We start from the raw sequence: 17,432 nt of genomic DNA, 5'->3' as shown, positions 1-17,432 counted from the left end.
GACCGGTACATCGACCGCATTACTGCAGAAGCTGCATCGATCCGCCTGTCAATCTCCCGTTCCATCCTTCCCTCACTCGTGAACAAGACCCCAAGATACTTGAACTCCTCCACTTGAGGCAGGAACTCTCCACCAACCTGAAGGGAACAAGCCACGCTTTTTCGACTGAGAACCATGGCCTTGGATATGGAGGTGCTGATTCTCATCCCAGCCGCTTCACACTCAGCTGCAAACCGCCCCAGTGCACGCTGGAGGTCCTGGTTTGATGGGGCCAACAGGACAACGTCGTCTGCAAAAAGCAAGATGAACAGGTTAAAACATCACATTCTCTCAGTGGAATCGCAGCAACATACATCCTCCTTTTATTTCAGCAATAACTGTACAAATAACACCATCTTCTTGAGTGAAAATATAAAATGAGGAGTATTGGTCAAATGTTGTGCATATGCATATCACAAAAAACTGGTTATAGTGGAAACCTACAAATGAACTCTTTGATACTCATCTGTGATGTTTGAAAACTTTCATCGTTTATGTTGTGATGAACTGTAATCTGCTGTTTTTGGTGTACTGACCTTTGCTTTTTATTCAACATGCCATGAATGTGGCCCATTGTTCTTAATTAGAGGTACCACTTCAAACAAAATGCTACCAGTTATAAGGCAGGTTTGTTTATAGTCTCTATGCCCCAGATGCCAATCAAAGCTATTAACCAGAGCCATCCACCAGCCCACCAATTCAGACGCATGGAGGAGCATGTCTGATCTCCAGTGTTTCTTTTTCTTACTGTAATAATATGGAAATGTGAATGTAACATTTACATTAATATGAGTTTGTCTGCTACAAGTGACTTTTGTGATCGTATTTGAACTTTATATTGAATCCACTGATGCAAAGATCAGATTTTTCACCTAGCATCTATTTTGGCAACTTGCTCCACAACAGTTAATGCTGGAGCATGTAGCAGTGCTGTTCAGTGAGACACTTGTTGGTTATGGGTTTCTTTATTTAGATTTCTGAATTTATCTTGAAATTGATTGTACCTTAAGGTTGTTTAAAATTGTTTTAAAATATTAAGTCTTGAGTTTTAACTGTGGTGCACAGTAGAATAACATATCGGCATTGTCCTTATATGTGTCAAATTCCTTGAATATGTTCTTTCCTGTTTTGTGGTGGAGGCACAATTACACAGACAATTACATCAACTCTTTTGGGCACAGAACTCCCATTGATTTCTAATCGAGATGTTTTCCTGTCTATTTAGTGCATGATTCCCAATGTTGCCCTTTTGTTCTGATCGCAATGGTGCTTTATAGCCATAGGAAAGAGGATTCTCTGTTCAAAATGAAAAACACGACGGACCAGTACATCGACCGCATTACTGCAGAAGCTGCACCGATCCGCCTGTCAATCTCCCGTTCCATCCTTCCCTCACTCGTGAACAAGACCCCAAGATACTTGAACTCCTCCACTTGAGGCAGGAAATATCCACCAACCCGAAGGGAACAAGCCACGCTTTTTCGCCTGAGAACCATGGCCTTGGATATGGAGGTGCTGATTCTCATCCCAGCCGCTTCACACTCAGCTGCAAACCGCCCCAGTGCACGCTGGAGGTCCTGGTTTGATGGGGCCAACAGGACAACGTCGTCTGCAAAAAGCAAGATGAACAGGTTAAAACATCACATTCTCTCAGTGGAATCGCAGCAACATACATCCTCCTTTTATTTCAGCAATAACTGTACAAATAACACCATCTTCTTGAGTGAAAATATAAAATGAGGAGTATTGGTCAAATGTTGTGCATATGCATATCACAAAAAACTGGTTATAGTGGAAACCTACAAATGAACTCTTTGATATTCATCTGTGATGTTTGAAAACTTTCATCGTTTATGTTGTGATGAACTGTAATCTGCTGTTTTTGGTGTACTGACCTTTGCTTTTTATTCAACATGCCATGAATGTGGCCCATTGTTCTTAATTAGAGGTACCACTTCAAACAAAATGCTACCAGTTATAAGGCAGGTTTGTTTATAGTCTCTATGCCCCAGATGCCAATCAAAGCTATTAACCAGAGCCATCCACCAGCCCACCAATTCAGACGCATGGAGGAGCATGTCTGATCTCCAGTGTTTCTTTTTCTTACTGTAATAATATGGAAATGTGAATGTAACATTTACATTAATATGAGTTTGTCTGCTACAAGTGACTTTTGTGATCGTATTTGAACTTTATATTGAATCCACTGATGCAAAGATCAGATTTTTCACCTAGCATCTATTTTGGCAACTTGCTCCACAACAGTTAATGCTGGAGCATGTAGCAGTGCTGTTCAGTGAGACACTTGTTGGTTATGGGTTTCTTTATTTAGATTTCTGAATTTATCTTGAAATTGATTGTACCTTAAGGTTGTTTAAAATTGTTTTAAAATATTAAGTCTTGAGTTTTAACTGTGGTGCACAGTAGAATAACATATCGGCATTGTCCTTATATGTGTCAAATTCCTTGAATATGTTCTTTCCTGTTTTGTGGTGGAGGCACAATTACACAGACAATTACATCAACTCTTTTGGGCACAGAACTCCCATTGATTTCTAATCGAGATGTTTTCCTGTCTATTTAGTGCATGATTCCCAATGTTGCCCTTTTGTTCTGATCGCAATGGTGCTTTATAGCCATAGGAAAGAGGATTCTCTGTTCAAAATGAAAAATTGTTGAAGAGGAATGTCATTCAGCGGCAGCTACGTCCGTCCACTCTACCCTGCACAGTCCCCATACAGAGAGCCTGCTGTGCTTGGAGCTTCCTGCTAACTCATTGTCATGGCACATTTTCTGCCTTTGTCATGCACATATAGACTGCAAGGAGCTTACTGATACAAAGCCACACTCAGACACAAGGACAAAACATGCAAGCTTGTGCAAGAGGTTACATGTGTGCAGTGTTTCAGCAGTCTCTGTATGTGCACTAAGGGCTGGTGATTGGTTTGTTGCCCATTACGTTAATCAATGCTACAGAATAAACCTTTTTTGTTTTAATGTCCATTTTCTGTAATGCATTCCTTGAGAGATTTTATTATGTGGTTTATCAAGGGGTGTAATGAGCAGCTTTTGACTGGGTTTTACACCTTGTTTACCTTCTTGAGTAAAACCAATGACATCAGGGAACTGGTCAGGAGGTTTTAGTGTTACATTCAGTCTACCAATCATAATTTTAACTCATTTGCTCTTACTGATGCCTGGATCTTTGTCAACCTGTGCATCACATTTGGCCTCTACCCATGGACTACAGATGAAAATTAACATTTAGTCTTAAATGGAAAATAAAAGATTGTTCTCTGTGTGTCCAGGTATCCCGCCTGCCAGCAGCACAGGCACCCTTCAGATGTATCTGCTGGATATAAATGACAATGCACCTCATGTGTTCCCCCCTGAGGTAGAAATGTGTGAGAAGCCAGATCCCAATGCCATCAACATCACAGCCAGTGACCCTGACCTGAGCCCTAATGCTGGACCATTCGTCTTCGAGCTGGCCAATCGTCCATCAGACATTCGCCGCAACTGGACACTCAGTCGAATCAGCGGTCAGTGTGAGAAGTGTCTAAGCATGTCAGTTTGGTCCTGTACAGTACCTTCAGGGATCAGAATCAGAATCAGTTTTATTGGCCAGGTGTGATGGACACACGAGGAATTTGACTCAGGTACATCGGGTCTCAATGGGCAAACAGTAAACCAGCATAAGGCTGTGTAATATAACAAAATAAGCAGTATTAACAGCAACATTGACAGCGACAAACAGTGCAAGCAATTCAGAATAAGCAGTATAAACAGACAGTAAACAATGCAGACAACAAGGAATGTTCATTGAAATGAGATAAATAGGGATAAGGGATAAAGACAAAAGACAGAGTACTTAAAACTAGAGACCTGTACGATCTGTACCATGTATATATACACAGGTATTGCACTGAGGGTTATTGTCCAATCATACTGTCATTGGTTAAGTGTTCATCAGTGTGATGGCCTGGGGAAAGAAACTGTCCCTGTGCCTGGTTGTCTTGGTGCATAGTGACCTGTAATGCCGTCCAGAGGGGAGGAGTTCAAACAGGTTGTGTCCGGGGTGTGAGGGGTCAGCAGTGATCCTCTCTGCCCTCCTTTTGACCCATGCAGTGTACAGGTCCTCCATGGAGGGCAGGCTCACACCAATGACCTTTTCTGCAGTCCTGACTGTTCGCTGAAGCCTGTACTTGCCCTGTTTGGTTGCTGAGCCAAACCAGACAGTGATGGAGGTGCAGAGAACAGACTCAATGATTCCTCTGTAGAACTGTATCAGTAGCTCCTAGGGCAGGTCGAACTTCCTGAGCTGGTGCAGGAAGTACATCCTCTGCTGTACCTTCTTGGTGATGGTCCTGATGTTGGACGTCCACTTCAGGTCCTGGGAGATAGTGGAGCCCAGGAACTTGAAGGACTTTACTGCTGATACAATGCTGCCAAGTATGGTAAATGGGGGTAAGGTGGGAGGGCTCTTCCTGAAGTCCACTGTCATCTCCACTGTTTTGAGCGTGTTTAGCTCCAGGTTGTTGCGGCTACACCACAGGACCAGCTGCTCAACCTCCCGTCTGTAGGCTGACTCATCATGGTCTCGGATGAGACCAGTGACCGTTGTGTCATCTGGTTTCTTGTTTTTTTGTGGTGTACACTTACAGTATTTCTTTTATGTGTGAATGCTAATTGCATTGTTTGTGTGTGTACTCTTCTGACAATATAAACTTTTAGTAGTGCGTATAGTAATAATGTCATTATCTAAGTGCTTTATTCCATGCATTATACTCAGCTTCATTATTCCAGTGGTGTTGAAGGCCGAGCTGAAGTCAAAGAGGGCCCGCGCATAAGTCCCTGGGGAGTCGAGGTGTTGCAGGATGTAATGCAATGCCATTTCACTGCATCGTCCACTGACCTGTTTGCCCAGTAGGCGAACTACAGAGGGTCAACGATGTCCTTCAGGTGGGCCAACACCAGTCTTTCAAAGCACTTCATAACTACAGATGTCAGGGCAACAGGTCTGTAGTTGTTCACTCCACTGATGGAGGTTTTCTTGGGGACTGGAATGATGGTGGAGCGTTTGAAGCAGTAGGGGCCTTCACACAGCTCCAGTGACCTGTTGAAGATAAGTGTGAAGATGGGGGCCAGCTGATCAGTGCACACTTTCAGGCAGGAGGGTTCACACCATCTGGGCCCGGAGCCTTTCTGATCTTTTTTCTTTTAAAGAGGCCACGCACATTGTTTTCACAGAGAGTTAGACGTGAGGGGCTGGAGGGAAGGGTGATTGTCGGGGTGATTGTCGGGGGAGCAGCTGCTGGATCTGAGGTGGGGATGGTGAGGGGGGGAGTATTGTCTCTCAAACCTGCAGTAGAACACATTCAGGTCGTCTGCTAGTTGACGGTCCTCCACAGCAGGCGGGGACGAGGGGGGAATGGTTTTCTATAGCCAGTGATGGTTTTCAGGCTCCCCCACACAGACAAGGGGTTGTTGGCTGAAACCTGAGCTTTCAGCTTTTCAGAGTAGCTCCTCTTTGCTGCTCTGATCTTCCTTGTCAGTGTGTTCCTTGCCTGGCTGTACAGAGTCCTTTCCCCACTTTGGCAAGACGAAGCTGCTTGAGTCTTGCTGTAAACCAGGGCTTGTTGTTGTTGTATGTGCAGAAGTCTTTTTGGGCACACACACATCCTCTCAGAAACTGATATAAGATGTCACAGTGTCTGTGAGTTCATCCAGGTCTGTAGCTGCAGTCTCAAATACACTCCAGTCTGTGCAGTCAAAGCAGGCCTGTAGCTCTGACTTAGCCTCCTCAGTCCAGCTCTTCACTGTTTTGACTATAGGCTTCGCAGCTTTAAGTTTCTGCTTGTAGGTTGGAATAAGATGGACCATACAGTGATCTGAGAGTCCGAGGCCTGCGCGGGGGACAGAGCGATAGGCGTCTTTTATTGTTGTGTAGCAGTAGTCCAGTGTGACTTTGTCCCTCGTGGGACAGGTGACGTGCTGTCTGTATTTGGGCAGTTCGTGGGTGAGGTTTGCTCTGTTAAAGTCCCCTAGAACAATGACTGGAGAGTCAGGATGTTGTAGCTCCAGGCTAGTTATCAGTTTTGCTAGGAGCCGTAGCGCGCTAGCGTTAGCCTGCGGTGTTATGTACACTCCCATTAGCATGAAACTGTTGAATTCACGGGGAGAGTAAAAGGGTTTGCAGTTGATAACAAGAGACTCTAGGTCTGCAGTACATGTCCTCTGTAGCACTGTGACATCTGTGCACCAACCTTCATTTATCTAGAAGCAGATTCCACCTCCTCTTGTTTTCCCGGACAGCTCCTTTACACCATCCGCTCTGTACACCTGGAAGCCTGGTACTTGAATCACACTGTCCCCAATGGAGTCACTGAACCAGGTCTCCATGAAGACAAAGCAGCAGAGCGTGCAAAGTCAGAGTTAGTCCTGTTGACGAGAAGAATTTCATCCATTTTATTGACCAGGGAGTGGAGATTAGCCAGGTGAATAGGTGGGAGTGAGGTCTGTGTTCCCTCTGTTGCTTTCTGTTCCTGCTTAAAAGGGTGAAGCTGAAACGACTTTCGGAATATTAATTTAATATTTAATATATCTAATATTTTAATACTTTGCGAAAGTAGGGCATCAAGCTGAATGAGGTCAAGGTCAAGTGTTTATTGTCACAGTGAGGAAAATGTTTTTCCTGTACAATGAAATTCTTACTTTGCCTTCCACACAAATGCCACACAATATAAGTGAAATATAAAGTAGATACGTAGGTAACACAAAATATAAATCACAAAATCTAAGGCACTTTAAAACAGCCAATGTAAGAAGCATATGAAAAATATAACAAGAACACAATATAATGGAGAGGATGTATGCTGTTCAAATAGTCAGCAATAGTGCAAACTGAGTGTGTAAACAGTACAGGTGGAATCATATGAGGTAGTTCCTGAGTCACAGGATCATTCTGATGTTGTCTTTAGGACTTAACAAATGATTCAACTTAAATAAACTTGGCCTTTGACTTTGCTAACAAAAAACATTTTTTTGCAAAAACTTTGGCTGAAATATTGCGCACTGAACTTCTGATTGGCTTGTGTGCCATGTTACACTACAAAGATTGAAAAATCAGTTCAGTTCTGATTTCTGAGACATAGGGTGACTTGTGAGTAGTCATGCCGTCTCGGGCACTGATTGGTTGGGAGACTGCTAGTGAGAGTCCTCTGGCTGGCTGGAATTCTGGTGCCATGGCAACGGGTTCCTGATTGGCTCTTTAGTGCACTGTGAAACATTCACATCCTATTTCTTGGAGTGAGACTGTTCAGAAAAAATTGGTGATTTTAAGCTAATTTTATGCAGTTCATAACTTCTACTTCTCCACTATGACACATTTACATTTATAGGACTAGAATGTGGGATAACTCTCATTTAAACACAAAATCTAAGCAGCATAATTTCATACAGAACAAGCACAAGGGAATATTATTCTGTGGAGACAAACAGCCAGAGTCAACCATTACTTAAACATTACACTTAATCAGAAAATGAAAATCAAAAGCACTTACATTTTTTTAAGTGGTGTTTGGAACAACACTCTAAGCTAGAGTATTGATGTTGACCTGAAAGTCATCTTTTGTGATCAGATCAAATCAAATCAAATCAAATTTTATTTGTATAGTGCCAAATCACAACAAAAGTCATCTCAGGACACTTTACAAAGTAAGGTCTAGACCTTATTGTTATCACTATTATTACAGAGGGAAAACCCAACAAATCCCCCTTGAGCAAGCACTTGGCGACAGTGGGGCGGAAAAACTCCCTTTAATGGAGAAACCTCCGACAGACCCCAGCTCTTGGTGGGTGGCCTTTTGCCTCAACTGGTTGGGGTGAGTGGATAGAGGAGAGAGAAAAGAAGAAAAGCAACAGGACACAACAAACAATCAAACACTGGTCAGGTTGATGTGGCTGATGACTGCTCATCAGAAACATAGAGCTCCAGAGCCAGGGCAAGCTGCAGAAAAGTACAGGGAGAGAGAGGGGACACACTATGGGAGAGAGGAGACACAAAGTAAGTGATGTGTAATGGTGGCATATAGAAGCATAGGGAGAGGAGAGGAGAGGAGAGGAGAGAAACTCAGAGCATCATCGGGTCCCCCAGAAGCCAAGGCCTATAGCAGCATAACTAAGGGAAGGCTCAGGGTCACCTGATCCAGCCCTAACTATAAGCTTTATCAAAAAGGAAAGTCTTAAGTCTACTCTTAAAGGTAGAGAGGGTGTCCACCTCCCGAACTGAGACTGGGAGCTTGATAGCTAAAGGCTCTGCCTCCCATTCTACTTCTGTGGATTCTAGGAACCACAAGTAAACCTGCACTCTGAGAGCGAAGTGCTCTGTTAGGATGATAAGGCTCTACGAGGTCTTTAAGATATGATGGAGCCTTGTCATTAAGGGCTTTGTATGTTAGAAGAAGGATTTTAAATTTTATTCTGAATTTTACAGGGAGCCAGTGGAGAGAAGCTAATATGAGAGAAATATGATCTCTCTTGCTAGTTCCTGTCAGTACTCTGGCTGCAGCATTTTGGATTAACCTGAGGCTTTTTAGGGAATTATTGGGACATCCTGATAGTAAAGAGTTACAGTAGTCCAGCCTGGAAGTAACAAATGCATGGACCAGTTTTTCAGCATCACTTTGAGACAGGATGCTCCTGATTTTCACAATATTGCGCAGGTGAAAGAAGGCATTTCTAGAGACTTAGCTTATCTATGATTTAAAGGACATATCCTGGTCAAAAATGACTCCAAGGTTCCTCACAGTAGTGCCGGAGGCGAGAGCTATGTCATCTAAAGTAACTATATGATTAGATAGCAGATTTCTAACATTTTCAGGCCCAAGCACAATGACTTCAGTTTTGTCAGAGTTTAGAAGTGAGAAGTTACAGGTCATCCAGGCCCTTATGTCTTTAAGACATGCTTGAAGTTTGACCAGCTGATCTGATTCATTTGGCTTCATAGACAAATGTAACTGAGTATCATCTGCATAGCAAATTTATGCTGTGCTTCCTGATAATATTGCCTAAAAGGGAGCATGTATAAAGTGAAGAGAATTGGACCTAACACAGAGCCCTGTGGAACACTGTGACTAACTTCAGTTTGTGTGGAAGATTCATCATTAACATGAACAAATCTTTCTGACAAATAAGATTTGAACCAACTTAATGCAGTTCCTTTAATCCCAATAACATGTTCAAGTCTCTGTAATAAATACTGTTATCAATGGTGTCAAAAGTAGCACTGAAATCTAAGAGGACAAGTATGGAGACCAGTCCTTTATCAGAGGCTAGGTGAAGATCATTGGTGACTTTCACCAATGCATTTTCTGTACTATGATGGACTCTAAAACCTGATTGAAAAACCTCAAACAAATAATTCTTGTGCAAGTGAATTTTGACTTGCAGTGTTTTGTGAGCCCAAAAAGGGTTGGTTTTCCTTTTTCTGTTCTGTAACTTGTTACACCCCAGTTCTTTTATTGGACAGATCTGAGTAAGGAAGGAGTCCCTCTTTCTTCATTTTAGTGCTGATTTATTTTTAAAGCCACAAATAAAGATTACAGAACACAACCCGGGTTGTTCCTTCCTCCAGAGACACACACACTCTTCCTGCTGGAGCGAGGAGCTCCCGGAAACAGAGAGCCTAATACATTTATCAGTTTTGGGCTAACCCCGTACACAGATGAAGTCAGTCCAGCAGACTCCATTTCTTATCTAGAGCTCCACAGGCTTGGAGCAGCTGCGTGTTACCTAGTCATAACAAAATGAGGAAGCTCAATGTGTGTGTATGTTGTCACGTGGTGTGTAGCTAAGACATTCACTTATTTATTCAGACATATTATTCAGGAAAACAATTGGTGTATTGGCTTACTGCTAACCTTGAAACAGAGCAGACTAGAGCAGACTTTGAATCTTACTAAACTGCATTACTAACAAATTTGAGTCAACACATTGTCCAATAATTATCTGACTGATTTATTAATTTCTAACAAATTCCAGGACCAGTTAATAATTATAACCACAGTAGCAAAGATTTCTGACTTGGACCAAGTCAAACTTAAGTCACAGCAATGAGCCATATGACATTTGAATTGGGAATGACTGCAGAGACACGTGAGGCCTGACTTTCTGAAGATCTGACATGCGACTTAAAGCAAAAGCAGTGTTAGTTTCACAGATGTATCAAAAAACAGTAAACAATGATAAAGAAGGCATCAAGAATGCTTTATTTACAGTGTTAGACATACTGTATCTATGCAGTGTATTGGTGTGGTCTCCAATTTGTAAAAGTGACTGCTGATACAGTTTGCAAACAACATTTCAAAAGTGGTGTCACTCTAATGGTTATAAAGGTCTGACAAACACATTCTTTTGTTATGGTTGGTCCCCCTCACCAGGAGGGTGAGGGAGAACTGTGGTAGGACTCAAGCTTGCAGACCCAGGTGCTAGTGAAAAGAAAAAGGTTTACTGGAAAAAACAAAGTAACAACATAACGGATTCAATGAATAATCCTGAACCAGGGTTAGGGCAGTGACGGCTGAGGAGACCAGGAGAGAAGCAGGATGTGGATGGACAGGTGGAAAGAAAACAAAAGAAAAACTACGCACAGAGACTGTCAGCGTGGAAACCAAACAACGAAATGGTGAAAACACAAAAGACCAACGTGATAAAAGAAATCCACAGCACAGTTACTGTCAGCGTGGAAATCTAAAACATGTAATATTTTTTGGCATAAACTAAGTAATGTTACATTAATGCTCCAGCGACGACGGAGCGTCTGCAAGAAGTTTAAATAAGGAGGAACGTAATCAGCGGGATGCACCCCAGCTGTGTGCACCGACAAATGAGTCGCTAATTACTGAATGCGGCACAGCTGAGGTGCAAATCCCGCAGGATCAAGAGAGCAGAGGAGAGAAAGAGAAAGGCGGAAGAGAGGCAGGTCGCGCTGAGCGGACCTGACATCTTTTCACATCAGTATTTTGGGAGGTTGCCTCGTGGTAACTAAGATTTTTTGGGGTCTGGGCTTGGGGTAAGGTTTGAGTCAAGTTTCTGTTTCTATATCTGCTTTAGCCTGCATCATTGAAAAAATGTCAAGCTCTTCTCTCCATCAGCAGTTACTGTTGAAGTACTTTTGGCAAAGCAAAGGAGCCCCATCTGCTTCGCTGATTGCCATTAGCAGGCTGTAGCAGGACTTGGCAGCTACCAGTGTAACTGAATGGAAAAGTGTGAATATGAAGCAGGGTGTAGTCTGTAAGTGAGCAGTTACAGCGCTTGTCTTTCACCTTCTCTATGTATGTATCCTTCTGCATCTTCATCTTATCATCCTCTAGGTGAGCATGCCCAGCTTCGACTGTGGATCGGCTCCCTGGCCAGTGGGATCTATGAGGTTCCAGTCATGATCACAGACTCTGGCAACCTGCCCATGTCCAACACATCCTACCTGAGGGTCAAGGTCTGCCAATGTGATCACCATGGAGACTGTGTGGACATGGAGCGAATCATCGCAGCTGGACTGGGTACTGGGGCCATTATTGCCATCCTCATCTGTATCATCATTCTGTTAGGTGAGTCTCCTCCAGACCCCCAGGCTCACTGCATGTCACTTCCTTTGTATTAATTACATATTTTCAAATTTGTCAGGCAAGTTGCAGCACTTACGTATAAGGATGTAACAATATTTGTAATTTTGCAATATTGCAATACAAATCTTTCTCAGTGTTGTCGTGGGACTGTGACAGTATCTACCAGGATATTACATGTGGTTATTTCACTAGTATATCTGCATTCAGGTCACAGAATTTAAAACCAACATAGTGGATACTCCATCATCAACTTTTACAGGTGTTGTGTGGCAGCATTTCAATTTTTCCTTTTCAAGAAATGACACGGGTAGAAAGGAAACTGGCGGACAATTGGCAAATACTGGCAGATGAAGGCAAAACTAGCCCTGTGAAACACTTATGGATACACCACATAGAAACTGCCAAAACACGCAAAAACTGTCAGAACACAACTGTATGCTACAGTTTAACGAAGACGGGCAAACAAATGCACAAATGCAAAACCAACCACCTAGTAACCAACCTTAAAGTCTTTTTTCTTGAAAAAGTAGATTACAGTGTTTGAAAAACACATCCAGTAAAGCACAAATGTCACCTTTATGTGGCTTATTCTAGTGTAGTTTGGCATCTTCTTCCTCTCGTACTTTTGCACCAAGCAGCAGTTTGCTTACTACTGCCCATGGTAGTCGGGGGGAGGATACCTGCTTCAGCTGGTCTATTGACACAGAACCTGACCACCAGTCAACACAACCACAAAACAAAGAAAGTTAAACCTGCCTAGAGGGTACTAAACACCGATGTTCACTGTAAGTGGAAGTAGTGGCCGTTGTATTCTATAAAAGGATCTGGTGCTTCTTTTTTTTGTAGTTGTACAAATAGTCCAGTCATTCAGTGCCAGTGACAATTCTTAATTATTACATGCTTATGGACCGGCCTGGGTTTTTTTTTTTTTTTGTATATTTTATATATTTTAATAAACAGGAGCACTTTTAGTTAAAAGGAAAATCATACAAAAATGCTGGCTTATTATTTAGTAAGACTTTTAAAATCTTTTTTCTTCATTTTTTAATATTGTGACAAAAATATAATTTGCAGACATTTTATCATGACAATATTGTAACATGAATTTTTGAGTACAATATCAATGAAAGTGGGTCCTAAATTACTGTATGCATAACCTCTTGGTCCTGTCTTGTTGGAGAAGTATATGTTAAAACCTAGTTTCAAAGAAAGACTGTGATTCGTTACTTGGGTAGAATCAGTTTTATCCAACATTACTATACTTACCCAAATAACTGCTGAGATTACAGAATGTATTTGCATTGCTAAAAACAGGTTCAACAAAGCATAAATATCAGTAAACGATCAAGTCATATTGTAGGTAGCTGTAATAGTTTGCAGCTATTAGTGACTTACTATAGATGTGTGAATGCTGATTTAGCCCACTAGTGGTATTGCTTTAGGGAGGCATTGGTGTCGGTCTGTTGGTCAGTCTAATACTGAAACATCTCAACACCTACTAGATGGATTGACATGCAGCTGTGTTTGATATCCGTGGTCCCCAGAGGATGAATCCTACTGGCTTTGATCAAACCTTTCATTTGTCCAGTCCTTTGGTTTCTGACCAAATACCTGCAAATGTAATGACAGTCTCAGCTGTATTTTGTGTTTAGTGCAAATTAGCAATAGCTAATAGGTTGGTGAACATGGTAAACATTATACCTGACTAACATCAGTGTGTTAGCATTATCAACACAAGCATGTTACCAAGCGCTGCTTTGTCTGCATAGCTAGCACAGAGCTGGAGACACCTGTGCACACACTAAAGTGGTACAGATAATCTTGATAAACTCTCAGCTTCTTTACAATCTTGTCTAATCAAATACCAGCCCCTGTTTCTTGCCCTGTTGGACCTACTGTATCTTAGCAATGTTGCCAAAGATCTTGATTGGTGTTAAATATATTGTATTCAAATTACTACAAACTAACTGACACAGAGAATGCCTTTGGGCCATGTGTTATTATTATTTCATATTAAGAGTACTGGTAGAATTCTGTTTTTTGGTGAAGCCACCATGGTCTATGTCTGCTCTGTGCACCGGAAACAAAAGGGCACATCCAAAAGGCACAGAGGACAGTGGCGCAGGGGTTCACTAGGCGCCTAACAGCAAAGTGCTATATTAATCCAGCCATGCCTTGCCTAGTACCACAGAAAGGGAATGTATCATTTTACTCCATTCTACTGTTTGCATTTAAAGGCAAATAACTCACCACTTCGGTTCTATGTGTAGCTGCAGCCATCAGCGATCATCAGCCACTGTGAGAAGAGCTGATTTGGTAAAGCATAGGTTTTCTATGGCAGAGATCCCAGGGTGTAATCAAATCAAATCAAATTTTATTTGTATAGTGCCAAATCACAACAAAAGTCATCTCAGGACACTTTACAAAGTAAGGTCTAGACCTTACGGTTATCACTATTATTACAGAGGGAAAACCCAACAAATCCCCCTTGAGCAACCACTTGGCGACAGTGGGGAGGAAAGTGTCCAATCCAAAGTGTGTCAAAGTGATTACAGTTTTCATGATTAATGCGCTTGTTAAGAAGCAGCACTTGAAGTGCTTGGACACTGTGCATGGCACTTTTGAACTGCTTCCTCAGCATAATGCCAGAAGGTGACAACAGACTGGACAGACAAATGAATGCTCAGCTGGAGCAATAATAAATGATTATTATACATGTAATGGTATATTTGTATGAAGGCCACGATATGCTAACCCCTGGACATAGGAATAAAGCTTAACCTCTCACACTAAGGTGTCATATTTGAAACATATTAAAGCTCCAAACACTGCTTGAGGTTCTATGATGGAGATATTCACTCACCCAAATAACAACAACCTGCAGTTATTGTGGTAGCTACCTCCTTAACCCTCAGATGTTACTGTACAGAGAAATTTTTATAAACCAGTACACTCTGGCTCTTTGAGGAAATGTTAAATTTTGTCTGAAATAGCCAATGAAAGCTGTGTCACTGGACACTTAAGACCATATCTATTTTGCACAGTATTTAGTTGACATAAGATGTTATTAAGGATATGAAATTTAAAGAATAGTGTATATTATGTAACAAGTAAACAGTTGGATATTTTAGATAAACACTTTTTTGATATAACTTTCTAAACACCGCATCCCTTCGCAGAGCCAGCCAGTTTGTACAGAATTCACCCAAGCAACAAGCCCAATCAGAAAAGTGCTGCTTGTGTTGTCACCGTGAGGTATCCGCAGCCAGTCAGCTTGTTAACACCGCTGGGTTGCCACTGCCTGTTTTAACTTTCTGAGACACTGTTGAGAAGGTTGGCATACTATTAATACTGTTGATTGTTAAACTATATGATTAAACTGTCCAAAAATCCTTCCCTCTTGCAGCCAGCCGGTTTATACGGAATTCACTCATTCACCCAAGCAACAAGCCCAATCAGAGAGGCACTGCCTCTCTGAGACACTGCTGAGAGGGTTGGCATACTACTATTAACACTGTGAATTGTGTAATTGAAAACTCACTGGGAATTGTGCAATATATGCAACTTTAACAATTACCACTTAAAAGTGTAGACCCACTAAAATAATAAGAATCAGCATCATCAAAACTTGGCTCAATAAACACAGAGAGTATTAACCCTTTTCAGGAATTTTATATAGGAGCTTAAGAGGTACAGCAAAGCAGCAAAATATAGCATTAAAATCATCAATAATTGATTTATTTAGATTGTAAGCCGATCAAGACAACTATCATTTCTAAACATAAATCTAAAATGATCATACTGATTCAAATTATCATGGTTGAGCTCTCAAGACACTGAATAAAAGTCAAAGGTTTGCTCACGGTCACCAATCCTCAGGTGGTTTAAATTGGTTGGATTGTGGCTTTCTGTTGAAATCTTCATTTCAGATTAAATCCTCTTTTAAACAAGAATTCAGAGTTTCCACTTGCTGAATCATGAGGCTTTGCCTCCATTCCAGTGTCCCTCGCTGTCATTCCGCTCTCCGTAGAGGCTCTATTCGTGGTTTTCCTCTCTTCCTCCCCCACAGGCCGGGGCCCGGGGGAAGGAGAAGCCGCCGATCTTTACTTTATACATGGAACATGATTTTTTATTACTTTCTCAGTGTCTTTCTAATTTTTCATCACACTCCTCTCTCTGTCATACACACACAACTTCACTTCCCCTATTCAGGGATGTGTGTCTTACTTCCTGTGCTCCTTAGCTCTCTCTGGGACCCGTTTTTACAGGCTTGCCGACATATTGGAATTTGCTAATTTATAGAATTAATTTAAGGAGTATCGGCAAGGATTTGAACAAACCATAGTAGTACTGTACTTGTACAAAAGAACTACGGTATGCAGTGGTTACATCACATTTCTAGAATAAAGGAGAGCAATTAAGATAGTACTCATACAGGGTTGCTTTTTAGGTCAAATCAAAATGTTTGATTAGATTGTTAGAATAATAACAACAAACAAACTGAGTGCTCAAGTTCTGCAGGCCGCAGTAAGCTGTGGCAGAAAACCTGTCAGTGCTGCAGGTGAAATTAGGGGCTAGAGAAACCTTAATGAAAACTACTGTGCTTTAGTTTTATATTTTAACTGCCAGTTTCAATGGAAAAACGCATTTGTAAACAAAACATTGGCTGGACATGAAGTCAAGCAGTGCATACAGTGGGCAAATGGAGTTAGAAGACATGCAATTACAGTCTCAAGCAGCAAAGCATCCATGATAGATTTCTTTTGAAATCTATCACAGTTGCTATGGCACCATCATTAGGAACTTGGGAAAATGCCAGGCATTTTAGTTCATGGAAAAGCAGTTTGCATATAGTCACCTTAAGACAGAAAAGTTTATTTAAGGCTCAGTATGTGGTGCATTGATCACGTTATTGAATGAGAGCAGTAGTAAGGCCAGGCCCAAGCAGCAGTGTTGTTATTTGACTAGAGATTACATGTGTTATTGGTTGTCTGATTCAAAGCTGAGGCTGCCAGTAGGCAGCCTTTCCTGTTGGTGTCACACAGACATGTTACTAATAGTTACAAGCCATTTTTCAAATCACCTCTCTGGGGATTAAATTGTCCTCACTTCGAAGTTCTCTCTGCATCCTAATGTATTTTGGCCCTTGCAGGTAGAGCAGCGTGGGTTTAAAAACACATGCACACCCTGAGCTCCTCTATCTCATAAATCCCTCTAAATTACAATGATCGAAAGCACAGAGATTCACATTGCATTTTATAATTCACCAGTTGTGTCAAAATAAGAGCTCGTTCGGACATGCCCCTGAATGTCCTGTATGTTTTTACATACACACCACTAATCAACAGCCTCACACTCCATGTTTTGACTACTGCTCTGGTCAGCTGCCAGGCTAGCATATCAGGTGATGTCACGGTTTGACGTTGCCTGTGTAGGATGGGGCTAGCCCAACCAAGTGATTAAATTGTATAGGCTATAAGGTTCGAAGCTTTTTCATCTTCCGGGCTGCCTGCGCGCAGTACTGGAGGTGGAAGATGCCTGGACGTGTGATGTTAATTTTGCCTGTGATCCTTTGAATAAACCAGCACGGTTATATTTTTTTTATATATCCAAGTGGTCTGCGTCGTCTCTCAGAGTTCCTGGTTGAAAGAACAGGGTAATATATTTCAACGCTATAGGCTCTATTCTATTATAAAGCCTCGTCCGGTTCTTTCAAACCAGGAACTCAGAGGGACGACTCAGACCACTTGAGTATATAAAAAATATAAC

At 41.7% G+C, this 17,432-nt stretch overlaps 1 protein-coding gene across 1 annotated transcript in view; it reads left to right on the top strand.

The window, feature by feature from the left end:
* Nucleotides 1-17,432, top strand: part of LOC109972214 (cadherin-2-like) — a 213,668-nt gene that overhangs the window by 142,543 nt on the left and 53,693 nt on the right. The window contains exons 12-13 of the mRNA XM_020620927.1: nt 3,348-3,581; nt 11,412-11,645. Of these exons, the coding sequence (XP_020476583.1) occupies nt 3,348-3,581; nt 11,412-11,645 (468 nt within the window). The remainder of the gene's footprint in view (nt 1-3,347; nt 3,582-11,411; nt 11,646-17,432) is intronic.

This window comes from Monopterus albus, unplaced genomic scaffold (genome assembly GCF_001952655.1).
Source record: "Monopterus albus unplaced genomic scaffold, M_albus_1.0 scaffold250.1, whole genome shotgun sequence".
Lineage (NCBI taxonomy): Eukaryota > Metazoa > Chordata > Actinopteri > Synbranchiformes > Synbranchidae > Monopterus > Monopterus albus.
The sequence above is the reverse complement of the archived record's forward strand: the minus strand, read 5'-3'. Positions and strand labels throughout refer to the sequence as shown.